The following is a 21388-nucleotide window of genomic DNA, read 5'->3' as shown; positions in this document are numbered from 1 at the left end:
GGACAGCTTCTTTTCGTCAGTGTCTGGGAGTCACTGATCAAGTGCCGAATTTTGATGACTTCAGAGTGAGACCAGGTTGAAAGAAAACAAAGAGATGCAAAGAAACTGCAAAGAGACACATAATAGCTACAAACACAGACAAAACAACTACCAAGAGACACAAAGTGACTACAAAGCAACAAAAAAACAACAACAAAAAAATATAAAATACCTCAGTAAGATACAGTCAGGTCCATAATTATTTGGGCAATGATACAGTTGTCATCATTTTGGCTCTGTACACCACCACAATGGGTTTTAAATGAAACAATGAATACCTGCTTAAAGTGCAGACTCTCAGCTTTCATTTAAGGCTTTTTTCAAAAATGTAGTATGAACCGTGTAGGAATTACAACCATTTCTTCACACAGTCCCCCAACTTTAAGGGCTCATAAGTATTTGGACAAACTAACATAATCATCAATTAAACAGCCAGTTTTAATACTTGGTTGCAAATCCTTTACAGTCAATGACTGCCTGAAGTGTTGGACACATAGGCATCATCAGATGCTGGGTTTCTTCCCTGGTGATGCCCTTTACTGTAGCCGTCTGCACTTCCTGCTTGTGTTTTGGGTGTTTTGCCCTCAGTTTTGGCTTCAGCAAGAGAAACGCATGCTCAGTTGGATTCAGGTCAGATGATATGACTTGGCCGTTGCAGAACATTCCACTTCTTTGCCTTAAAAATGTCTTTGGTTGCTTTTGCAGTATGCTTCAGGTCAATGTCCATCTGCACTGTGAAGCATCGTCCAATGAGTTTTGAAGCATTTGGTTGAATCTGAGCAGATAATGTAGCCCCAAACACTTCAGCTTTCATCCTGCTGCTCTTGTCAGCAGTCACATCATCAATAAATACAAGAGAACCAGTTCCACTGGCAGCCATACATGGCCATGACATAACAGTACCTCCACCATGCTTCACTGATGAGGTGGTGTGCTTTGGATCATGAGCAGTTCCTTCCCTTCTTCCTTCTCTTGTCTTCCCATCATTCTGGTAGTTGATCTTTGTTTTATCTGGCCATAGTATGCTGTTCCACAACTGTACAGGCTTTTTAGATGGTTTTTGACAAACTCTAATCTGGCCTTCCATTTTTAAGGCTAACCAACGGTTTGCATCTTGTGATAAACCCTCTGTATTTATTCTAGTGAAGTCTTGTCTTGCTTACAAGAGCAGCAGGATGAAAGCTGAAGTGTTTGGGGCACCATTATCTGCTCAGATTCAATTAAATGCTTCAAAACTCATTGGACGATGCTTCACAGTGCAGTTGGACAATGACCTGAAGCATACTGCAAAAGCAACCAAAGACATTTTTAAGGCAAAGAAGTGGAATGTTCTGCAATGGCCAAGTCATATCATCTGACCTGAATCCAACTGAGCATGCGTTTCTCTTGCTGAAGCCAAAACTGAGGGCAAAACACCCAAAACACAAGCAGGAAGTGCAGACGGTTACAGTAAAGGGCTGGCAGAGCATCACCAGGGAAGAAACCCAGCATCTGATGACGTCTATGTGTCCAACACTTCAGGCAGTCATTGACTGTAAAGGATTTGCAACCAAGTATTAAAACTGGCTGTTTAATTGATGATTATGTTAGTTTGTCCAAATACTTATGAGCCCTTAAAGTTGGGGGACTGTGTGAAGAAATGGTTGTAATTCCTACACGGTTCATACTACATTTTTGAAAAAAGCCTTAAATGAAAGCTGAGAGTCTGCACTTTAAGCAGGTATTCATTGTTTCATTTAAAACCCATTGCGGTGGTGTACAGAGCCAAAATGACGACAACTGTATCATTGTCCAAATAATTATGGACCTGACTGTACATACTTGTGTCAAAGAAATGGCTACAAAGTGACACAAAACAACTACAAAAATGGGCGAAACAACCACAGAGAGATAAAAAATGACTACAAAGAGACACAAAAACACAAAACAGCCCCTACATAGGAGAGATGGTGGTGCCCTTTACCTATCGCAGGGCCCATTGTCTTAAAATCCACCCATGTACACCATTAGTCCAAAAGATTACAGAGTCATTACCCTGTTCGCTGCAGGCTGTAATCCAAAGTGTTCTTACTTTCCACTACTGAAAATGGATTCACTGCTGTGTGAAAACAAGTCTAACTCTGTAATGGATGCAGAATAATGCCGCACTGAAATTAGCCCTCACCTTTATAGTTGGCCTGCTGCAGCTCAGTGTGTCACTCACAATACAACGTGCCGAGACCCATTGACCTGTCACACTTTTGTCAGAAAATGTTCAGTCCCCACGCCGATGACACACGGCTCTGCTAATGACTGACATCCGCCTCCCTCAGGATTGTTTCTATATCAGAAGCCACGATGTGAACAAAACAAATATCCCACTAACTCTGTTCTTCCGCTGTTTAACAGAGGAGGCAGATTAGGTTTGTAATGACAAGCTTAAAGACATCAGCCACAAGCAGCTTCCAAAAGGACGTTTGAGCTATAATGTCGGGTGTTATTTCCATCATCTGAAATATGCATTTATAGGTGAATCCACTGTTTATTTCAAATCAGAGCAATTTGGCCACGGGGGCAAAACATACAAGGAAAGGAAATGAAAGCAATTGTTTTATAATGTGGCCACAAAACAATATTTGACTCTTCGCATGTGTTAATGGGTAAAGAACTGTCCCCAGGCACATTCATGTAAAACATTAAACTGAGTTAGAAGCAGACAGAGGCTGGGAAATGTGACTTTATCTTAGAGATCTATTTGGAATAAATGTCAGACCAGGTTGCAACAAACAAGGCTTAAGTGAAGGGGAGCACTGCTGTGCTTGTTTTCATTTAACTCATGCTATGTCGCACCAAATGCATTAGCCTTTTTAGAGAGGCAGAGACATTTAACCGTAGAAATAAAAGCAATTTAGATAAAAATGAATTCTGTCTGAAATGTTACAGAAATTTGTTTTGGTAGTCTGTGGTTTCATGCTCTGTTAAAACTGGCACCAAATTAGGGGAAAAGAACCTTTCATTCATTTGAGATTCCTCAAAATGTCAGATATGTTTTAACTAATAACGATAAAGGGAGATAAATAAGAGAAAGATCCAGCAACGTCTCAGTGCTCCCTATCAACAAATCCATTTCTATTAAATCTGATCAATGACTTAAATGTGCAAGAATTTATTACTCATGTTTCTGGGAATTTGTAGACATCTGCATTGATCTGTGGTGACAGCAGCTGAACTCACTATATCTGACTGTATAACATGCCTAAAGATGAAGGAGTCACTGCTCTAAAAACTCACTGAGCCTTATTCAACACTGGGTCAAATTAATGTAGATGATATTACCATTAACTTGCACTGCTGATAGATTTTTGGACGCAGTATAATGGAGAAGCAAAGTGTTATGACATTTGTGTAGGTGGTGAGAACAACGCATCCTACTGGAGGAGAAAACCACTCTGACCGCACTGTCTCCACATGAGGAGACATCTGCCAGGGCACCCATCTCTCCAAAGCAACCAGCCACTGGAAACAACTTGGCAGCCAATAAGTAATGAGATCATGCCCCATCGATTATCAGAATAGCTCCATCGCTGGCAGATTGTTAACAGGGGCTAACTGAGTAGCCAGGGTGAAGAGTCACTTGTGGTCGAAGTACTCAGATCTTCTACTTAAGTAAAAGCAGCGATACAGCAATACCAGTGTGAATTACTCTGTTACAAATAAAAGTACTGCATTTAAAATCTTACCTAAAGCTTTGGTAACTTTTATGAAAATAAGTTTTGTCATCTTTGCTAAAGCTGTCACTACATCCCACCAGTAGTACATGAGACAGATAGTTGCATAACAACTGGTGAACCAGTTGAGAGTGGACATGACTCTGGAGACAGTTTGGGTAATATAAGACAGCCTTCACTGGTCAAAAGGAAGGTTCGGTACACAGAGAGACTATCAGTGAAGGCAAATAAATCCAATAGGGATTTGGCAGAGGCTAAATAAAAAAAACTGAAGAAAAGGACACTGGGAAACAAAAGGCTGGAACACTAGACACGCAAGGAGCTAAGTAGAGAGAAAACAAGACACACCCAGTACTCTTATGAGGGGAAAGATAATGAGACACAGGTGAGGCTAATCAGGGTGGGACAGACACACACAGGTGAAGTCGTCAAAAGTAAAACACACACAGGGGCAGGAAGTGAGGTGATCTGAAACAAGGGGAGATGTGGGGTTCAAAGTAAAACAGGAAACAAGATGAATGCATGAAATAAAAAAAAAAAAGAGCTGTGACAGGCATTTGCTGAAAGAGCCGAGGAGCTTTTAACACAGCTGTCAATCATGTTAATCGCTGCTCATGAGCTGCGGTCAAACTGTCAAATAGGCAGTGCTGATCAAATATGAATCAAGATTCTGTTACTGCATTGCCTGTTTGCTGCTTCAAATGTTGTGTTGTTCAGACATTTTGTGCCCCTATTTAACAAAATATGGCAACATAATTACAACACCCTTTTTTGTGTTCTTATATTGAAATTCAAGTATGTTTTCTTTCTGTAAACAAAATATGATGTGTACTTATGTAACAGGGTCAATTATACAACAGTAATATGTGTAAGAAAGTACATTTTGTAATCATAAGCATTATAATTACACAAAATTTGTTCCAGTAGTTATTACCTGACATGCTCAGGCCTCAGTGTTTCCCACCTCACCTCTCCCTTTTTGCTGTTGTCCGAGAAATAAGCAACATTGCTCTTATGGTAATTTCCATGTTTTAGCGCTGTTTAGCTATGTTCATAAATTCATTTTGTGCTAACATATTCCTGTCACTTAATTTGTGTAGGGGCTCGAATTTATATGGTTGTATTTGATGAAGGATTTTGTTTTCACCTCTTGTTGTCACGTATGTTTTCTGTGTTATATTGTACTTAATTGAGTGTTACATGGCGCCCTTTTGATGTTGTGCTCCATGGGAGAGGGGCTCAAGTTTGTATGGTTGTGTTTGACAAAAGATTTTGTTTTTACCACTTGCTGTCAGGAACAAACGAAGATCGCCTCCAAAGATATCCACGATCTGGGCCTCTTTATATTAACACAACAGAGACAAAACTAGAGTCTATCAGTTTCACTTCCATAAGCTAGTGCCAACCAATTTCGACATCTACCCATCAATCAATCTCCAACTTTAAGCCACACAGAGAGAGCTATGATTAAGTAAGCTAGCAACAGCATGCTACACTGGTGTGTCTTTGTTTCCCAAAAATATCAGGGTTACAGCCCGCAGGCTCGAAATTATTCACTTGAGAAGAGTGGTAACCGTAATTGCACCAAATTATGCTCAAGGCATTTTACCGTGGACTGCCTCAGCAACTACATGAACCATACGATGGCTCTATGCCTTAGGCTTCACCAGCGGGCCTCACTGTTATGAAACGCCCACTTTTCAGCGCTCAAACCTTTGTTTTCATTTCCAACAGTGTGGCTGAAGTCTGATTTGTTCATCCATTAATCTAACTCATTCACTCACTCATCTCTCCCTCATCCTCCTCCTGATCTAACGCTGAGAAAGGTGCGTGTGGAGCCACTGACTGGCTCCGAGCCAGAGATCCTGTGTAGCTCACCCAGTTTTCAACGATCCAATCAAATAGAAAGGCTTTGATTAAAATCCCTGTTGTAACTGTACACTGATTAAATATTCTGTTTCACTGGGAAATACGTCACAGTACAGGAGCTAAACACTCTCTGATTTCTGTTTCACAGGGACTTTAAGCAGCTCGATGCCAGCGTCGGACATCTGTGAGTCATTTGTGTGTAAGAACATATGTAAAAACAGTTAAGTTGTGAGGTCACTAATTGGTTCACTTTGATTAATCATGTCGTTAATAGCAGATTAACTGTTTGATGCAGCATCAGCTGTTTTATTCCGCAGAGTAAATCTAACCAAAACTTGAAAAAGTATCTCCATGGTGCAGAGCAATATGTCATGTATTCAGATTTTCAGATAATTTTCATGCACACTGCCTTTTCAGGACAGCTAAGGAAATTGATGTGATTTGTTGTAACTTCAATGTGAGTCTTTGTGTAATGGCGTCCCCCGAGGAAAAACAAGAGGAAAATAAAAAGCATTGGATAAACTCCCTCTGTCAGAGGAGCTGAAGATCTGCCTGAGTAGACTTTGCTGTTTTTCATAAACTTCTGCATAATCTCAAGTGAAATTTAGAAGACAAGCAAGTGGATTACATCATGGGAGTAATGATTTTTTTTATTTATTTCACTTTCTATCGTTGTAGACATGCCTCTATTATAGGACAGCCAAAGGCAACAGGGTTCAGTGTCACTGACTCAGTGTCTCGGCTATATCGGGTTGATAAGCAATATGATTACGTTGGTCCACTAATAGCTTCTGTATGTCCACTGATGTTATTAAGCATTGTGATAAATGCAAACCACAGTTCAGTCATCAGTTATGTTTTGCAACATCACTTCCTGCTGCACAAAATGGGCTAAAATTAAAGCAAACACTAAATTAGTCTGACAGGGAACTGGACCTTGAACATTTGGATATATAACACATCATGTCTCCAATACTGCAGCTGTTATTTTGGATGAAGGAGTCTGACCTTTCTAAGAAGGCTGGATGACACAACCGCGGTGGACTAATATCTTTTGTTAGCAGGAAGTCTTTGGGAAACAAAAACAAAAAAAGTCTACAAAACATTTCTAATGATCCGGACTAATGGCCCAAGTGTTGCTCTCCTATGATCTCTTCAATACTGAGCTTTCACTGAGATAACAACCTGCTGGCTCCTGCCTTTTTTCATCTTCATCATTATCATTAGCTGTTCTAGCAGCAGCCTTATACTCTGCTTTCTACTGGTCATGGCACTGCACTATAATTTAGCTGTCAGATTGAAAGAGCTTGTTAGCTCTGCTTTGCAATTACATAAATTGTGATTCAAAGTGAGAACACACAGATATAAACACAATTTAACATCTTTGTTTGTGGTTTGGACTAATTCCCGGTTCAAATTCGTACAAACAATAGCTTCATAGCACACACTGTGCTCGGATTATGTGTTGCAGGACAGAATAACAAGTTGTGAGGTTCCTATTCACCAGCCAAGACAACATCCAGACGGCTCTAAGTGTTTTCACTTTGTGAGTCTGTGTGTGTGTGTGTGTGTGTGTGTGTGTCATCATGTCAGTATTGAGTATTTTGGCAGGTGTCTGTCTGTCTGTCTGTCTGTCTGTCTGTGGACTGATTTTGTCAGCACGATAACACCCAATCCTCTAACGAAACTTCAGAGTTGTGTAGTCTAGATCACAACGAAGGCAAAGTTTGAAGATAGGTGTATTCTGAGCAAGGGTGCTGTGAGTAGGGGGGTAGGATATAGGGAAGCTTCACCGCTTCCAGCTGAAGCGAGGGCAGACAGAGCTGCGGAGCCACACCAGATGCAGTGCAAAAGCAAAGAAAAAGGAACACCACCTGTGGGGAAGCTGTAGACATGAAACAATGCAGAGACAAAGCCACTTATAGACAAAACAAGTGGAGGTGTAGAGATGTGTAGAGACAAAACAGCTGTTACACCAGGAAGCGGAGGCCAGGACTTTGGAACAGGCCACGGCCTTGATGCATAGCCTGGCATACAAGTGCCAGAGAGCAGAGGCACAGTTTCTCAGACAGCGGGAGAGTAAAGCGTGATTTATACTTGTGTGTCAGCTCTATATGGAGCCTACACCGTAGCCTACACACATGGCCTATGCCGCTGTGACCATTCATACTTGTGCAGTAACATGCCAGAAACATGCTGGGCTGCCTGCACTTAATAGGAACCCAAACGCAAAGGTAAATGGCATTTGAACGAGCCATGCAAAACTGCAGACGATGCCAAACTGTGGACCATGCCAGTGACACAGAAGCCAGGTAGGAAATGCACATCCAAGTAGTGGGCACTTATAATGTTTAGTGGTGCCGCACAGTAATAAGGGCTCCAGTGATTGATTGCATGCAGCCAAATGATGGCACTGTACAATGGGCATAGGAGAAAAACTACACTACACTTGGTTACAGCTGCTACACTTGGTTCTAGACCAAATTTTGAAATCAGACTGATGCTCTGATCTACCAGTCACAAGATTCACTACAATCCTTATATAACATATTTGTGACATCCTCCCCTTTGGCAGTAGCTCATGTTTATGTGATCACTGTTCTGGCTGACTGCAAAGGCTGGAGGCCGGAGCAGAGAGTGGAGGAATGCAGGCTTACAGTCAGACCTCGAGAGAGGAGCCTGGCTCCCACTCTCCAGCCCACAAACTTTTCCATAATATGAAACCATCATTCATTCTCTCAACTCTGTTATTGTTCCAAAGGAGATCAGCGCTATTACCACCCAGTGAGAAGGACGCAACAAAATACTTAAAGAGAGGAAGAGAAGCAAATACTGTTGTCAAGTTGAGGCCTGGTTATGTTCCTGTTTAAATATAATTTTACAGATTTATGGCTCCTCTGTTGCACAGATTTGGTCTTATGAAGCTCCTTTAATACACTTAAGAAAAGAAGCATTGATTTATTGGTTCAGGTGTCGCCATGACCAAATCCTGCACAAGTAAAGATGCTGCAGACGTGGACATAAAAAAGCAAACAAAAATCCTCTGAAGGGGCTCAACTGGCCTGGTCCTGGCCTCTGCCAATCTACGTTAGGCCTACTTTTCATACATCTGTCAAGCAGTGCCATGTCATTGTTCCGACAGCCTATAATTTCTAAGCCTCAGTAGTCTGAAAAATGTCTCATTGGAGCGAAAGGCCATTTTTCTGACAGCCTGGGATCCTGAAAACAAATGACCCGAAAGCATGACCCATCCTATTCTGCCTGCGGTGGCCTTACCCTGATATTCTTAAGTACTATTCGGACGGAATTAGTTTTACATAGGGATGTGAACTAATGTCAGTTTACCACAGGATGTCTGTAACATAAATGTCCAATTCGCACGGGACAAGAAATCTTCGTAATTCTACCAGAGATGGGAGTGGTAACCCGGTTTGCGCCCTGGCGTCACCTCCCTGTCGTCATGTGCATGCTACGTTGCTTCCTGTAAGCAGCAGCTGAAGGATGATAATTAATGACTATCCCAATATGAAATATTATATACACAACCAGAAGTCTCATGGCTCTGAAAAGTGCTTTCTTCTCAATCTTTTTGATTGGTCTCCCACGTAGGGCTATGCGATCATTCAAGAATGTCCCCTATCACGATGCTTCTTCAAGCACCTCCATCATGGAAAAAACACGGAAAATTAGTTGTAACACAGAAAAATGGTATAAATAAATATTTACATACATTTTTACAGAGGATCACATTCGCACAGGATTAATATTAGCCGAGGTATTTTCTCCGGACCGTTTTACAGAAGGTAAAAGTCACCATAATTTTTACTGACATTATTCGTAATGATTACAGACATTCGGACAGGACTAAAATCCCTGGTAATAATTACTTTACCCCACATCTCCATGTTAGACTAATCCCGTCTGAATAGGGCTTTTCACTAACCCTAACCAATCTCACTCCTCATGCCTAAACCTAACCAATCAAACCAACAGAGGCAACAAGTACTAGCCAAGGCAGGCAGGTAGTATAGGCTGGGACAGGCCCTTGCTATAGTAGGGAGGTCCAATGACGTCATTCTACATGACTATTTGCCATGTGCTTCTGGTTGGGAGAGTCTTGGAGCAACTCAAGTTTGTTTTCAGGATAGCCCACTGTGTTGCCAGAGTACTAGGCTTTCGATCCGGTGATAGATTTTTCGGATTGGGGCTTCAGAATTATGAGCCGTCACAACAAACAGCAGTCCCCTGTCAAACTTAGCATTGGTGCACCACATCTGCAATTTACAATGATAACAAGGTAGACATAAATAGGCTTCTCATTATTAGCCACTGACCGTTGATTTGGTTGAATTAAATGACAACTTTGCCCACAGATTTTTTTTTTTTGCTGTGGCTAGCTAGCTAATTAGGCTAACGTTGGCTTTGTGTGTCTTGTTGAAAATGTTGTCTCTGACTGATTTTTTAACCTTTCTTATAAAACTGAGAATCTTGTTAGGAGGTATTAAATATGCACTTCATGGCTACATACAAATATGCATATGTATCCTACAGTTTAACCGGGCTTTGTTAAAGAAAACGTAAAATGAGATCTGTATTTCATTTTTTTTTTCATAACATTGTTGCTTAACTTGTATACCCTGCCAAGCAAGAAAAGGGCTAGATGCTTTATTTGTATTTTTCAAACATTATGTTTCACATTTTATATTGCAAGTAAAAATGCTACTAGTAGGACTAATCAATGTGTTTGGTGAACATAATGCTATCAAGGAGAATGACTCTGGAGTGTAGTTATGCTATAATTGTACAGTTGTTGTTCAGGTTAGGTGTTAAGTGATCGGTCAATTGGCAGGACCACTTTTCAAAAGACTAAGGTCGACATTGTGGACTATTATCACAAATTGAGTCACACTTTCTTCCACACTAATAATCTCCATACACAAGTGCGGTTTAGCACCATTTCAGAAATAATCTCCGTCCATACTAACACACCTGAAAACACATATCACATGACAGTTAACGCAAACTGGGCATGTACGGGTTGATGTTAACAGGAAGTAGATTGTCTACTCTGTGGCCGGTTGCTTAGTTTTAGAAAATACTATGGAGATAGCGGAAAATAAGACCAGAGATTTCTTTGCTTGGACTGACAACAAAGTGGAAGTGTTATTGAGAGTATGAGTATAAGGCAGTCAATGCAGTGGAAAACAGATAGGAAGTCGTGTCAGTGAAGATTCTCAGTCATCCAGGTCATGGTAATCTTAAGTGCTATATCGTAGGCAACTGGACTTCATCAGAACTGAAGAAGCTTCTTGAATGAGAGGCGAAACGTCTTCAAGAAACACAAGTAAATCCATTTGCCTACGATATAGCACTTAAGATAGGGAGTCATTGCAAAGCAGATACAGCAATATAGAGCAGTACCTGAAGTATTATTCAACACCGCAGGAAGCCTTGGTAATGGGAAAAAAGTACCCACACAAGAAAGATGAAATCACAAAAGGTATGTAGGCCTAGCTATTATGTTTGGGCTTGACACATTATGTAAGAAAAGACCCTTTCAGGAAGCCAATTTAGTGTCTGCATGATTGTTTTTAAAAGTCTCAGTTTCTGCTCCACTAAAACGCAACCCCAGGATTTTCAAACAAAAACAGGGTCAGCAGCATTTTTACAAGTCTCCTTTGGGCCCCGATCACATAGAAGGTGGCTTGCAGGTTGCAAAATGCGAGGAACACAGCACTGCCTTTTTTAATTGACTGCCACTGGTAAAAAAAAAAAAAAAAAAAAAAAAACACTTGCTGTGCTTGCTTTATTTTCCAGTTACAGAAATGGACAGGCAGTGGATACTTGCTCTAACTCTGGTTGAGGGTTAGAGGCCATAAGCAAACAGTTTGTTTTCCACAGGGAAGCGGAGATCTGTGTGTGAAATACTTTCAGTGTGATCGGGACCTTCCAAAACGTAATATAGTGATGCAGATGCCCGGTGTAAGTGTAGCAATAGTTATGCATTTTAAAATTAAAACGTATTAGTGTGGATGCAGTCTTAGAAGTAGCTGATTACCCTGCAGCTAGTCAGAAGGTGCCATCAGAGGTACGACAGTAAGCATTGCTCAGGAGTCTTTACACCAACCTGCCTGAAAATAGCAGCTGTTTTTGTTTGCAGTGAATTAAGTTTTTAGGGTAGTGCAGCTAAAAGTGTTGCCAGATAGGCTACACTGCTCGATGCATTAAGGCAACATATTAATCACAGGGACGTTTTTTGTCCCACTGGCTCTTATCACACACAAGAGAATGAGAAAATGTTGTACAAATAAATTAATCTTAATTGAATTAAATAGTTAACAGGTGCACGCCAGTGGTGTGGGATACGTATTTATTAAACTAGAGCTGAGGTGAAAAATATAAAATCACATACTGCTCTTACATGCTTACAATTATACAACACATTCTGTGGCCCTGAGAGTTTTAACATGGATGCAGTTTGCTCTCATGGAACAAACTTTTATTGATGGATGGGGAATGTTGAGGACAGTCATAGTTCAAGTAAATACTGTCAGCACATGTTTTCCTTTAAGGGCTGCAGAAGAGTTTGAGGAGGATAACTTTCTCAGCAGACCCTCGTCACTGACAGCCTCAACTTTGACTTTCAAACTGCAAAATTAATTTCTGAGGTCAGAAGTCAAAATACTCAACACAGTCTCAGAAGGCACATGAAATGGATACAGCATCTCAATGCATTACATGGTGGTGGGCTAGAGATGTGTTAAAAGTACATGGTGGTAACAAGAAAAGAATTTTGGCTAAAGTAACTACATATGGGATGTGAAGTGATATAATCTTTTGCACTTTGTGTTGTTGTGTTGTAAGTCTGTAAAGTCAAGTAACTGGTGTCACACCCCACCCTTGGGCAGCCCTTTGGGACAAACAAAACTCCACCACTGATGCAAAATAACCACATAAGAAGCCTTTAAAGCACTCAAATCCATGGGGTTTATTCACAAATAAAACAAGCAAACAAGACAACAGGCTGAGAGGCAGCAGGACCAGCAGTCCCCACACCAAAGGCCTCTCTCCTCTACTGCTGGCACAAGAGCTCGTAAGCACCTGCTATGCCATGTGCAATGCACCTTGTTAAGTGATGCAGTGCACCTGGGCAGAGCTACAATGGAGGGAAAAGGGACAACAACACAGGACACATACAGCCGTAACACTAGGTTGACTTTTTCATTCACGCGAGACATGACCAGCAGCCTCCTGGTTGAAAGTCTATGTTTGTTTGACCCACATACCAACATTCCCTCCAACCTTTCCAATGCGGACTTCCTCTCTCTTTATGCTTTATTTGTGTGCCCAAAAAAATCCTTGTTGACTTTGGATTGGCATTTTTTTGTGTTGCCAGCATGTAATTTTAACATTTTGTGCCTATCATCACGTAATGCATTTTGTGATAATCAGTTTCATGGATTTCTATGAGACCTAGCTGAAACACGAGATTCAGTCTGGATTTGTATAAAATGACTGCAGGCTGCAAAATATCACTACTGGATCCTGATAAAGGTAGAAGCATTAAAATAACCATTTTTCACTATTTTGCCTTTTTCAGATTTAATTTTTTATTCCAGTCACATACCGGTAAGACATATGAGTCCTAAGTTGTTTTGGTGTCTCGACACCATGAAATTGAATGCCTGTCCTTTGCATGTTTTTCATCAAACAGCAGTCGATGCTATGTTTAGTCCTCTATTTGCACAGGCCGTGTTTCTGTGTGAGAGAGAAATGTGCTCGCTTTGATAAGACCTTTACAAAGACTGAAATGTTTTCAGATGATTTTCGATGCTGGTATGAAGTTAAAAAAAAAGTAAAGCAGGTTGGTTAATATACACAGTGGGGATCCTATTAATTCAAAGCTACAAATCATTTTTTCCTGTTGAGATATGACCCCGCAACATCTGGTTTCACAGTTACTAGAGTCTGAAACCTCAGATTTTTTTCCAACATATTCGGTCAGAGTTTGAGGTCTCTGTCTCCTCTTTGTGTGTGTGTGTGTGAGTGTATTATTAACATTATTAATGGTATGCCCAATGGATGTTTTCCAGAACAGTGGTCAATCTGTATTCTATCAGTGATACAGCGCCTGATAAAGAGGAGACTACAAACATGAACCCGCGTCTGCGTCTTCACCACAAAGTAAAGCGGGACGTACGCTGAAAAAGAAGGTACGCTGTGCATGTGTCGGTGAGCTCCATGACAACCACAGATAACTGTCTCGCCATTATGTCACTTGTTAAACAGTTATGTAACCTGTCCATTAATTCTTAGTGACAAAAAAGCTTATGTGGATATAATCTTCCCCGTGCACATTAATCTCATGTTTATATCTGTCATTCATCAGGTTGGACCACAGGAAGAGAATTTACTTTTACGTCATAGAAAGAAAAGTAAAGCTGTCATGTCCCTGAAGACAACGATCATCGCTGAAACACTCACATCGATATTGCCAGTAAGTAAACCACAAGGCAGGGACAAATATCAGGTGTCTTCAAAGCTGAAGATGATGGATTGTTGCTCCACTGTAAAAGGTAATACTAAAATAACACCTGAAACAACATAAAAGGAGCCACAAACCCACGTACTGCTACCCAAGCGAGACTCACAACCCTTCTTGGAATTTATGAGCCTTCACACGAAAAGCCTGCTGATTGTCCTCATGAAAGCATGGTTATAAACTGAATTAACGGGTTTCTATAACTGGGTGCTTTTGTTCTGTCTGGCACATGTTGATCCAGCCAATTTAAGTTCTGTTCAAGAGAGAGAAGACCTGACAGGCAGCCGCTCAGCCTGACAGAAGCTCTGTAGAGAGACAAGGCAGTGGCCCATGAACAGATAAGGAGAGATTCTTTTAATTATTAAATCAGTCATGGTGTAAACTACAGCATTTGTTCTGAATGCACTACTTCAGACAAGTCCTCCTGGGGATAAACACCATTATCTTAACTCCACAAATCTGAAAACATTTTCCACAGTGCAAAAATAATTGTTTTGGCAATAGTCACCAAAAACTGGTCTGGTACAAATAAGCTTAATTTCTGCATCGTTACACACAAATACACAGTACATACACACATTATTTTTCAGTGTAACACTGTCCCCAAGAGGGCAAAGAAGGCTTAGTATTAAAAAGTGTAATTGCCTGGAGCATGTCACAGAGAGCATCATCAGTGGATATTAGCTTTATAGACCTCTGGCTACAGGTTTACATTTCACAATCCCTGTGTCTGTACGTTTCACCACAGGTAATGTTCCTGGTTTAAAGTTAACACAATCCTTACAAATCAAGTCCTCTGTGTTTGGTATGCTGTAGGAGACACAGATAAACAAAATCACTCTTCCCACTGCAGTGCCTTATCTGTGCCTTGCATGATAATGCATGAGTCACTTTCATTTTGCACTATGGGTGAAAAATGTTGCATGAAAATGTGTTTTGTTTTTTAGACGTACATTGGTGTGTGTCTTTCTCCTTGTTCTTGTTATTAGTGGACTCCTGCTGAGCTGGTATTGTAAGAACAGGATTATTACAGAAGCTGTCCAACACTGGTGAAATTGTACCCTACAACAGTCTCAGGCGACAATCACTGTGCCGAAATGCTGCCTCAGTTGTTCGAGGAACATGAAGGTGAAGACTGTGTGAGGGATGAGACGGATAGCTGCAGGAACAAGACCCTGGACACAAATCAGATCATTATTTCAGCAAGGGAAAAGTCTCCAAATGTAGCGACCTTAACACTGCATACATACGAGGAGTCATGTCAGCAATGTGAAACATCGTGTCTTTGTGTTATGAACAGTGAATGTGACACCCACCTTGTAAAATGCCTTTGGGCCCAGTCTCGCTGTTTCTGTTAGACAGTGAAACACACCCTGCAGCAAGGAGACACAAAAACTAAGACATGTCAGTCTGTGAAATGCTCCCCACAGTCCATGATGAATAAAACATACATGTCAGAGTGATGAGAGGAGACCTAACGAGAGTCCACGAGGAAACGACAAGACCGGAGTGTACAGAGAAACTATGAGACAGCATGTACCGTGCACACACTCACCCCATACTCGAGTTTTGAGTTCATTAATCTTGTTTTAACAACGTCAAGTGGTTGGCATAGGATTGTGGCACAGCCCCCCTGTGCAGAGAGGAAGAAGAAAAGAAGTGTAATAAACATACACACACACACTCACTGGCCACTCTTTTAGGTATGCCTGTTCAACTGCTTGTTAATGCAAATAGCTACTCAGCCAATCACATGGCAGCAACTCAATGCATTTAGGCATGTAGACATGGTCAAGGTGACTTGCTGTAGTTCAAGCCGAGCATCAGAATGGGAAAGAAAGGTGATTTCAGTGACTTTGAATGTGGCATGGTTGTTGTTGCCAGACAGGCTGGTCTGAGTATTTCAGAAACTGCTGATCTATTGGGATTTTCACACACAGCCATCTCTAGGGTTTACAGAGGATGGTCCGAAAAAGAGAAAATATCCAGTGAGCAGCAGTTCTCTGGGGGAAAATGCCTTGTTGATGCCAGAGGTCAGAGGAGAATAGCCAGACTGGTTCATGATGATAAAAAGGAAACAGAAACTCAAATAACAACTCATTACAACCAAGGTCTGCAGAAGACCATCTCTGAACCAACAACACGTTGAACCTTGAAGCAGATGGGCTACAGCAGCAGGAGACCACACCAGGTGCCACTGCTGTCAGCTACGAACAGGAAACTGAGGCTACAATTCACACAGGCTCACCAAAACTGGACAATAGAAGATTGGAAAAATGTTGCCCGGTCTCATGAGTCTCAATTTCTGCTGCCACATTCAGATGGTAGGGTCAGAATTTGGCATAAACAACATGAAAGCATGGATCCATCCTGCCTTGTATCAACGGTTCAGGCTGGCGGTGGTGGTGTAATGGTGTGGGGGATATTTTCTTGGCACACTCTGGGCCCCTTAGGTAAGGCTTCAATGGGCCCATAGAGTGCTCCACTAACCTGAGTGGAGTAAATTAATTTAATCGTGCAGCTCTTCAAGACTTTGGAAATGTTACTGAACCAAAGAATCATTTCACAATGTAGGTTTATGGGGAAAAGTCTTTTGGGGGTCTTTTGAGGGTCGCCTGATCAAGTTCCCGTCCAGACCAAAATATGGAGCGTGGACTGGTAGCTGGAGAGGTGCCAGTTCATCTCCTAGGCACTGCCGAGGTGCCCTTGAGCAAGGCACCGAACCCCCCAACCGCTCAGAGCGCCTGTCATGGGCAACCCCCCTCTGACATCTCTCCACTTGTATAGGTCCTGTTTGTGTCTGTGTGTAATTGACAACAGAGTGAAAAAATTGAATTTCCCCTCGGGGATTAACAAAGTATATAAAATTGAAAAAAAAAAAAAAAAAATTCACTTCAAAGCCTCTGCATTTCATGGGGGGCTTGGATGCAGACGCTGCTATATTGCGCCAGTAACATCATTTGGAGCCAGGGTCTGGGTAGTGGTGATCGCTGGGGTATCAAGTTCCTGCCCTCCAATGTCAAACTCCCTTTTTATAGTATCAAATATCTGATATAAGCACTTATTAGAAAACGCTTGAACATTCATAAGCGTAATAAGAACTACCTTAAATGACAGAAATAATTTTTTGAGAAAAAGAAAAAAATTGCTGTGCACTTGCAGCCAGCCAGCAGGTGGCAATCAAGATGTTTTGGCATCACTCTGGGGGAGCTGTCATGCTGTCCATCTTTATTACACAGCCTATGATGCAGTGACAGAGACGTACTTACTGCAAACACACTGGCCAGGAAGTGAGTGAGGATGTTGTCAGTCAGGTAACCAGTCGCCAGAACCAACTGCTTGGACTGATCGTAACAAGACAGCTGCAGGGATGAAATTCACACATATACTGTAAAGTAATATAATTTTGTGACTGAATAGTTGTGTAACACAGAGGTCTTTACCTGTCCAACGGATACCAGTGCACCTCTAGAAGAAGCCATTGACGCACCAGAGAACAGTTTCCTCATTCCCTCTGCAAATTTAGAGGCAGGATGGAGGAAAAAATAGACAATGTGAAAAAGTTTGTTCTTGAATTTAGGCTTCATGTCACACAAAAGTTAGAAAATATTTGTTATGCTGGAAAAAGGTTTGTTTTTTTCTCTCAGATTTGTCACCCCAAGTTTCAATTGATTACATGTCTGAAATATTTAATAAATTTATCCTTTTTGCACCCGAAGAGCTTTTTTCAAGTCATTTTTCCTATGTAGTGCAACGTGAGGTGGAAACAAACTAGTCATGTAAAGAAAAAAAAAGATTTTATGAATCTTACCCTCCTTCCAAACACGCAGGAGTCCGTCTAGTGCATGAGCATAACTGGTAGAAGAAGAAAACTCTCACAATGTGGTGATTTGGATGAACACAGAAGGTTTCCACCATAATAAAAGAGGTATCCCCATGTTTTATACTTACTTTCTTCTGAGCTCTACAGGCAGCTTGACATCATTCTGCATCCTGTGCACGTTGAAATATTTTAAAGTCAATCAGTCGTCAGGATGAGTAATCTTTACAGTCATTATCTTTTTATTGAATACAGTAAAAATTGGCCTATTAAGTTTGTGTGCAGAAAAGGCTGTAATTTCTTCACTTGGTGACGCAAATCCAAGCCTAAAACCAACCCAGTCCATTTCACATTGCAGTAAACTACTTGGCAGTTTTCCACATTGGATTTGAGCTCTCCATCACAGTGTTGTCCACCCCAGCAGCAGTGCAATAACAACACTGCATTGTACAATGAAAGTTAAAGTGTAGGTTGTGATTTCTACCTGCTGAACACCATGTCTACATTAATAATGTACAGCACAGAAGAGTTTAGCCTCAAAAGCACACAAATAATAAATAATCTTTCCATTATACTTACCGGACATTGACCAAGTCAGCTGGCGTCCCTATGAAACCACCCACAAATCCTGTTGGAGAAAACACCTTAATTAGTAAAATAATATATAGACTTAGATGCAAAATACTGTCAACATACCTCCAAATGCACCCAGAAGGACTTTCTGGTAGAAAGGCATGCCACCTTTGTTCTTCCTGTTCATCTCATCCCTGACAGTTTCGTAAATGGCAAACCGTGACAAAGAGTATGTCATCTACATTTAGGAGAAAAAAACCCAAAAAGCAGTCTATTCAAGATTATGGAGTACGGACATGTAGTGTGAGTTCTTGATTTAAAGGAATAGTGTGTCAGATTTAGGGGGATACAGTGTCATCTAGCAGTGAGGATTGCACATTGTATCCAGCTGAAACTTCTCCTGGTTAGATTTCCCTTAGTGTTCATTATGCAGGAGGATTTCAATGTGAGCCAAATTATCCAGAAACGTCGTTCAAATCGGTGTTTCTCTTAAAGCCCTGACACACCAAGCCGACAGTCAGCACTCAGTCAAAGTTGGGTTGTTAGTTGGCCCTCGTATGTCCCGCACTGTTGGCCCTCGACTGCACTAGCTGGCTTTTTCCCCACTGATTCAGTATGTCAAATTAGCATCAGCGACTGCAAAGCCCGTCAGTGAGTGAAATCACTCTGATTGGCAATTCAGCTTGGGACACGGGCTAAGAAACAGAAGTGAGGAAAGTAAACAAAAAGATAAAATCAAGAGGGAGTGAGATTAAACCAAACTTGCTGCATGAGGTAAGATTACTTTTCTATAGCCACTGAGCTTTTTAGCAGGAACTGTTCATGATGGTTTGTGTTATTGTTCACTGGCACACTGTAAAAATACTTTCGTCTTTCAACATTGTATCCTATTGTTATTGTGCTAAGTGGCTAACTAGCATCATGAAGGTCTCCCGGTTCCCCTTTATGAATGCCAATGACAGTTGACTGCTGTTCTTCTGGTGTGGAGAGTCATTTCCTCTCATGCAAGCACATAACGTATACTGGTTGGCTGTCGGATGAAGTCTTTACGGTGTGTTCATGTGCAACTTTTTGGAGGACACACAGGCGACATAAGGCAATACAGCAAGGGGCTTTCTTTGCCACTAGTTCTTTGAAGTCAGTTTGATGTGTCTGGGCCTTTACATTGCTTTGCATGTCACAGACAGGCTGCTAGCCCAGCACCTGCTAATGTGGATTCACCCATTTTCCATGATAAATTAAAATCCAGATGTTCTGTAAGTTCCTCTTCCTCTCCAAAACAAACTGAACTTCAGGTGATTTCAACAACTAAAAACACCAAATAATGCAGTTTCACTGTGTTTTTCTGATGTTCCCGCTAACTACGGTGGCCAATGCAAAAACACGAATGGCTCTATCTAGAGCTAGTGTCTGGTTTATCCCCACTGGGCTACTGTAGAAACATGGCAGTGCAACATGGCAATCTCTGTCTCCCTATGTAGATATAAATGGTTCATTCCAAGATAATGAAAACTTGATGATTCATTTTTTTCCAGGTGATTATACACTAAAGAAAAAATACTTATTATATTATATTCCTGCCAATATATCCCCTAAATCCTACACACTGGCCCTTTATTTGTGTGTGTTTGTGTGTGTAGTTTTCCACCTGCCGGCAGAGGGATGCGCTGAGGCCACTGTAGAGAGCCAGAAAACCTTCTCTCCTCACCACGTTAACAGCCATCCCGACCATCCTCACCCTCACCTCCTGCTGCGTCTGTAAGTGCACCTGGAAATAACAACCACCAACGGAAGCAGCAAAGGGGGGGGGGGGTCCAGTCACACTTTTTGTGGGAGCAATAACTACCTGCAGAAGTGAGAAGTCTGCTCCTATCTCAGGCAGGTGCCAGTGTGTGTGAAGCAAACAAAATTGCTTCAGATATGAGTCTAACATTATAGCTGACATCTCAAGGTGATATTTAGATGGAGCAGTAATTTCTACAGCCTGTTCTTAACATCGCCACGAGCATTTCGTCAGCGTGCTGAATTAAAGGAAATCAATACAGTAGCTGGATAACAGCTGCAGGAAATGCAAAACTAAACCAGTAGATGGTTAGACATCCAAACAAGCCTACTGACTGCCATAATCAAGACATTTTAGGCACACAATTGCCAAAGTGGCTCTTTAAATTATTGACATTTTAGGAAATTGGGTAAACAGAATTTTTGCCATAAAACAGCAGGCTATTTCAAAACACAGTTTCATCAGGAAAAGAGAGGATATTAAGAATAGTATTTTATTAACATTTTCCACAATGCAACCCAAAGGCACCCCAGAAAGATCACTGAGGCCTAACTGGACCATTATCCTAATTTCTTAAGGTGAAATTTGTGCTACAATGGTGATTAAATTAAAAGTCACTTCTCTTTTACCTTAATTAAATCCAGTGGATGTGTCAGACAGGCGGCTGCGCTGGAGGATACTCCACCAAAATACCAACGAGAAACACGATTCTGCTGCATGTTGTTGGCGAAACAAAGTCCAGAGCAAGAAGGCAAAGTGTCGGCTTCTCAAAGGTTGCCGGGACGACTTTGTCCAAGGCTGCGCTCTTCATCCTTTTCCCTCAGCGCTGCTGGTGATGGCTGGATGCTGCTCATGCACAATTAAATGCACATGGTAATTCTGGATTAACATATGGCTGAACTTGTCCAGTGGAGTAAGTGCAGAGCTGTTGTACTTACTCCATATTTCTGTGCCAAGACGGGGGTGCAGCTGGTTTGTGGGAGGAAGTGTACGTGACTAATATAAAAATAGTAAGTCATCTTGAGTGCTGCTAGTTTTGTGAATGTGGCACAGCA

At 41.4% G+C, this 21388-nt stretch overlaps 1 protein-coding gene across 2 annotated transcripts; it reads right to left on the bottom strand.

Annotated features, from left to right (window-relative positions):
• Nucleotides 1–14497: 14497 nt before the first annotated feature.
• Nucleotides 14498–21388, bottom strand: slc25a10a (solute carrier family 25 member 10a). 2 transcript variants are annotated; one of them, XM_033644314.2, is made up of 12 exons: nucleotides 21272–21331; nucleotides 20963–21179; nucleotides 20199–20318; nucleotides 18674–18788; nucleotides 18557–18605; nucleotides 18109–18150; nucleotides 17969–18012; nucleotides 17601–17671; nucleotides 17427–17519; nucleotides 15713–15790; nucleotides 15474–15530; nucleotides 14498–15332 (listed from the first exon to the last, which is right to left on the bottom strand). In XM_033644314.2, the coding sequence occupies exons 2-12, from the start codon at nucleotides 21050–21052 to the stop codon at nucleotides 15231–15233; spliced, it is 861 nt and encodes a 286-aa protein (XP_033500205.1). In that variant the 5' UTR covers nucleotides 21053–21179; nucleotides 21272–21331; the 3' UTR covers nucleotides 14498–15230. The 2 variants fall into 2 exon arrangements, with proteins under 2 accessions (XP_033500205.1, XP_033500204.1); XM_033644313.2 differs by having other exon boundaries at nucleotides 20963–21388.

The sequence above is a fragment of the Epinephelus lanceolatus genome, chromosome 18 (assembly GCF_041903045.1).
Source record: "Epinephelus lanceolatus isolate andai-2023 chromosome 18, ASM4190304v1, whole genome shotgun sequence".
NCBI classification, from domain to species: domain Eukaryota; kingdom Metazoa; phylum Chordata; class Actinopteri; order Perciformes; family Serranidae; genus Epinephelus; species Epinephelus lanceolatus.
Note: the sequence above shows the minus strand (reverse complement) of the source record. Positions and strands in the feature narration are given on the sequence as shown.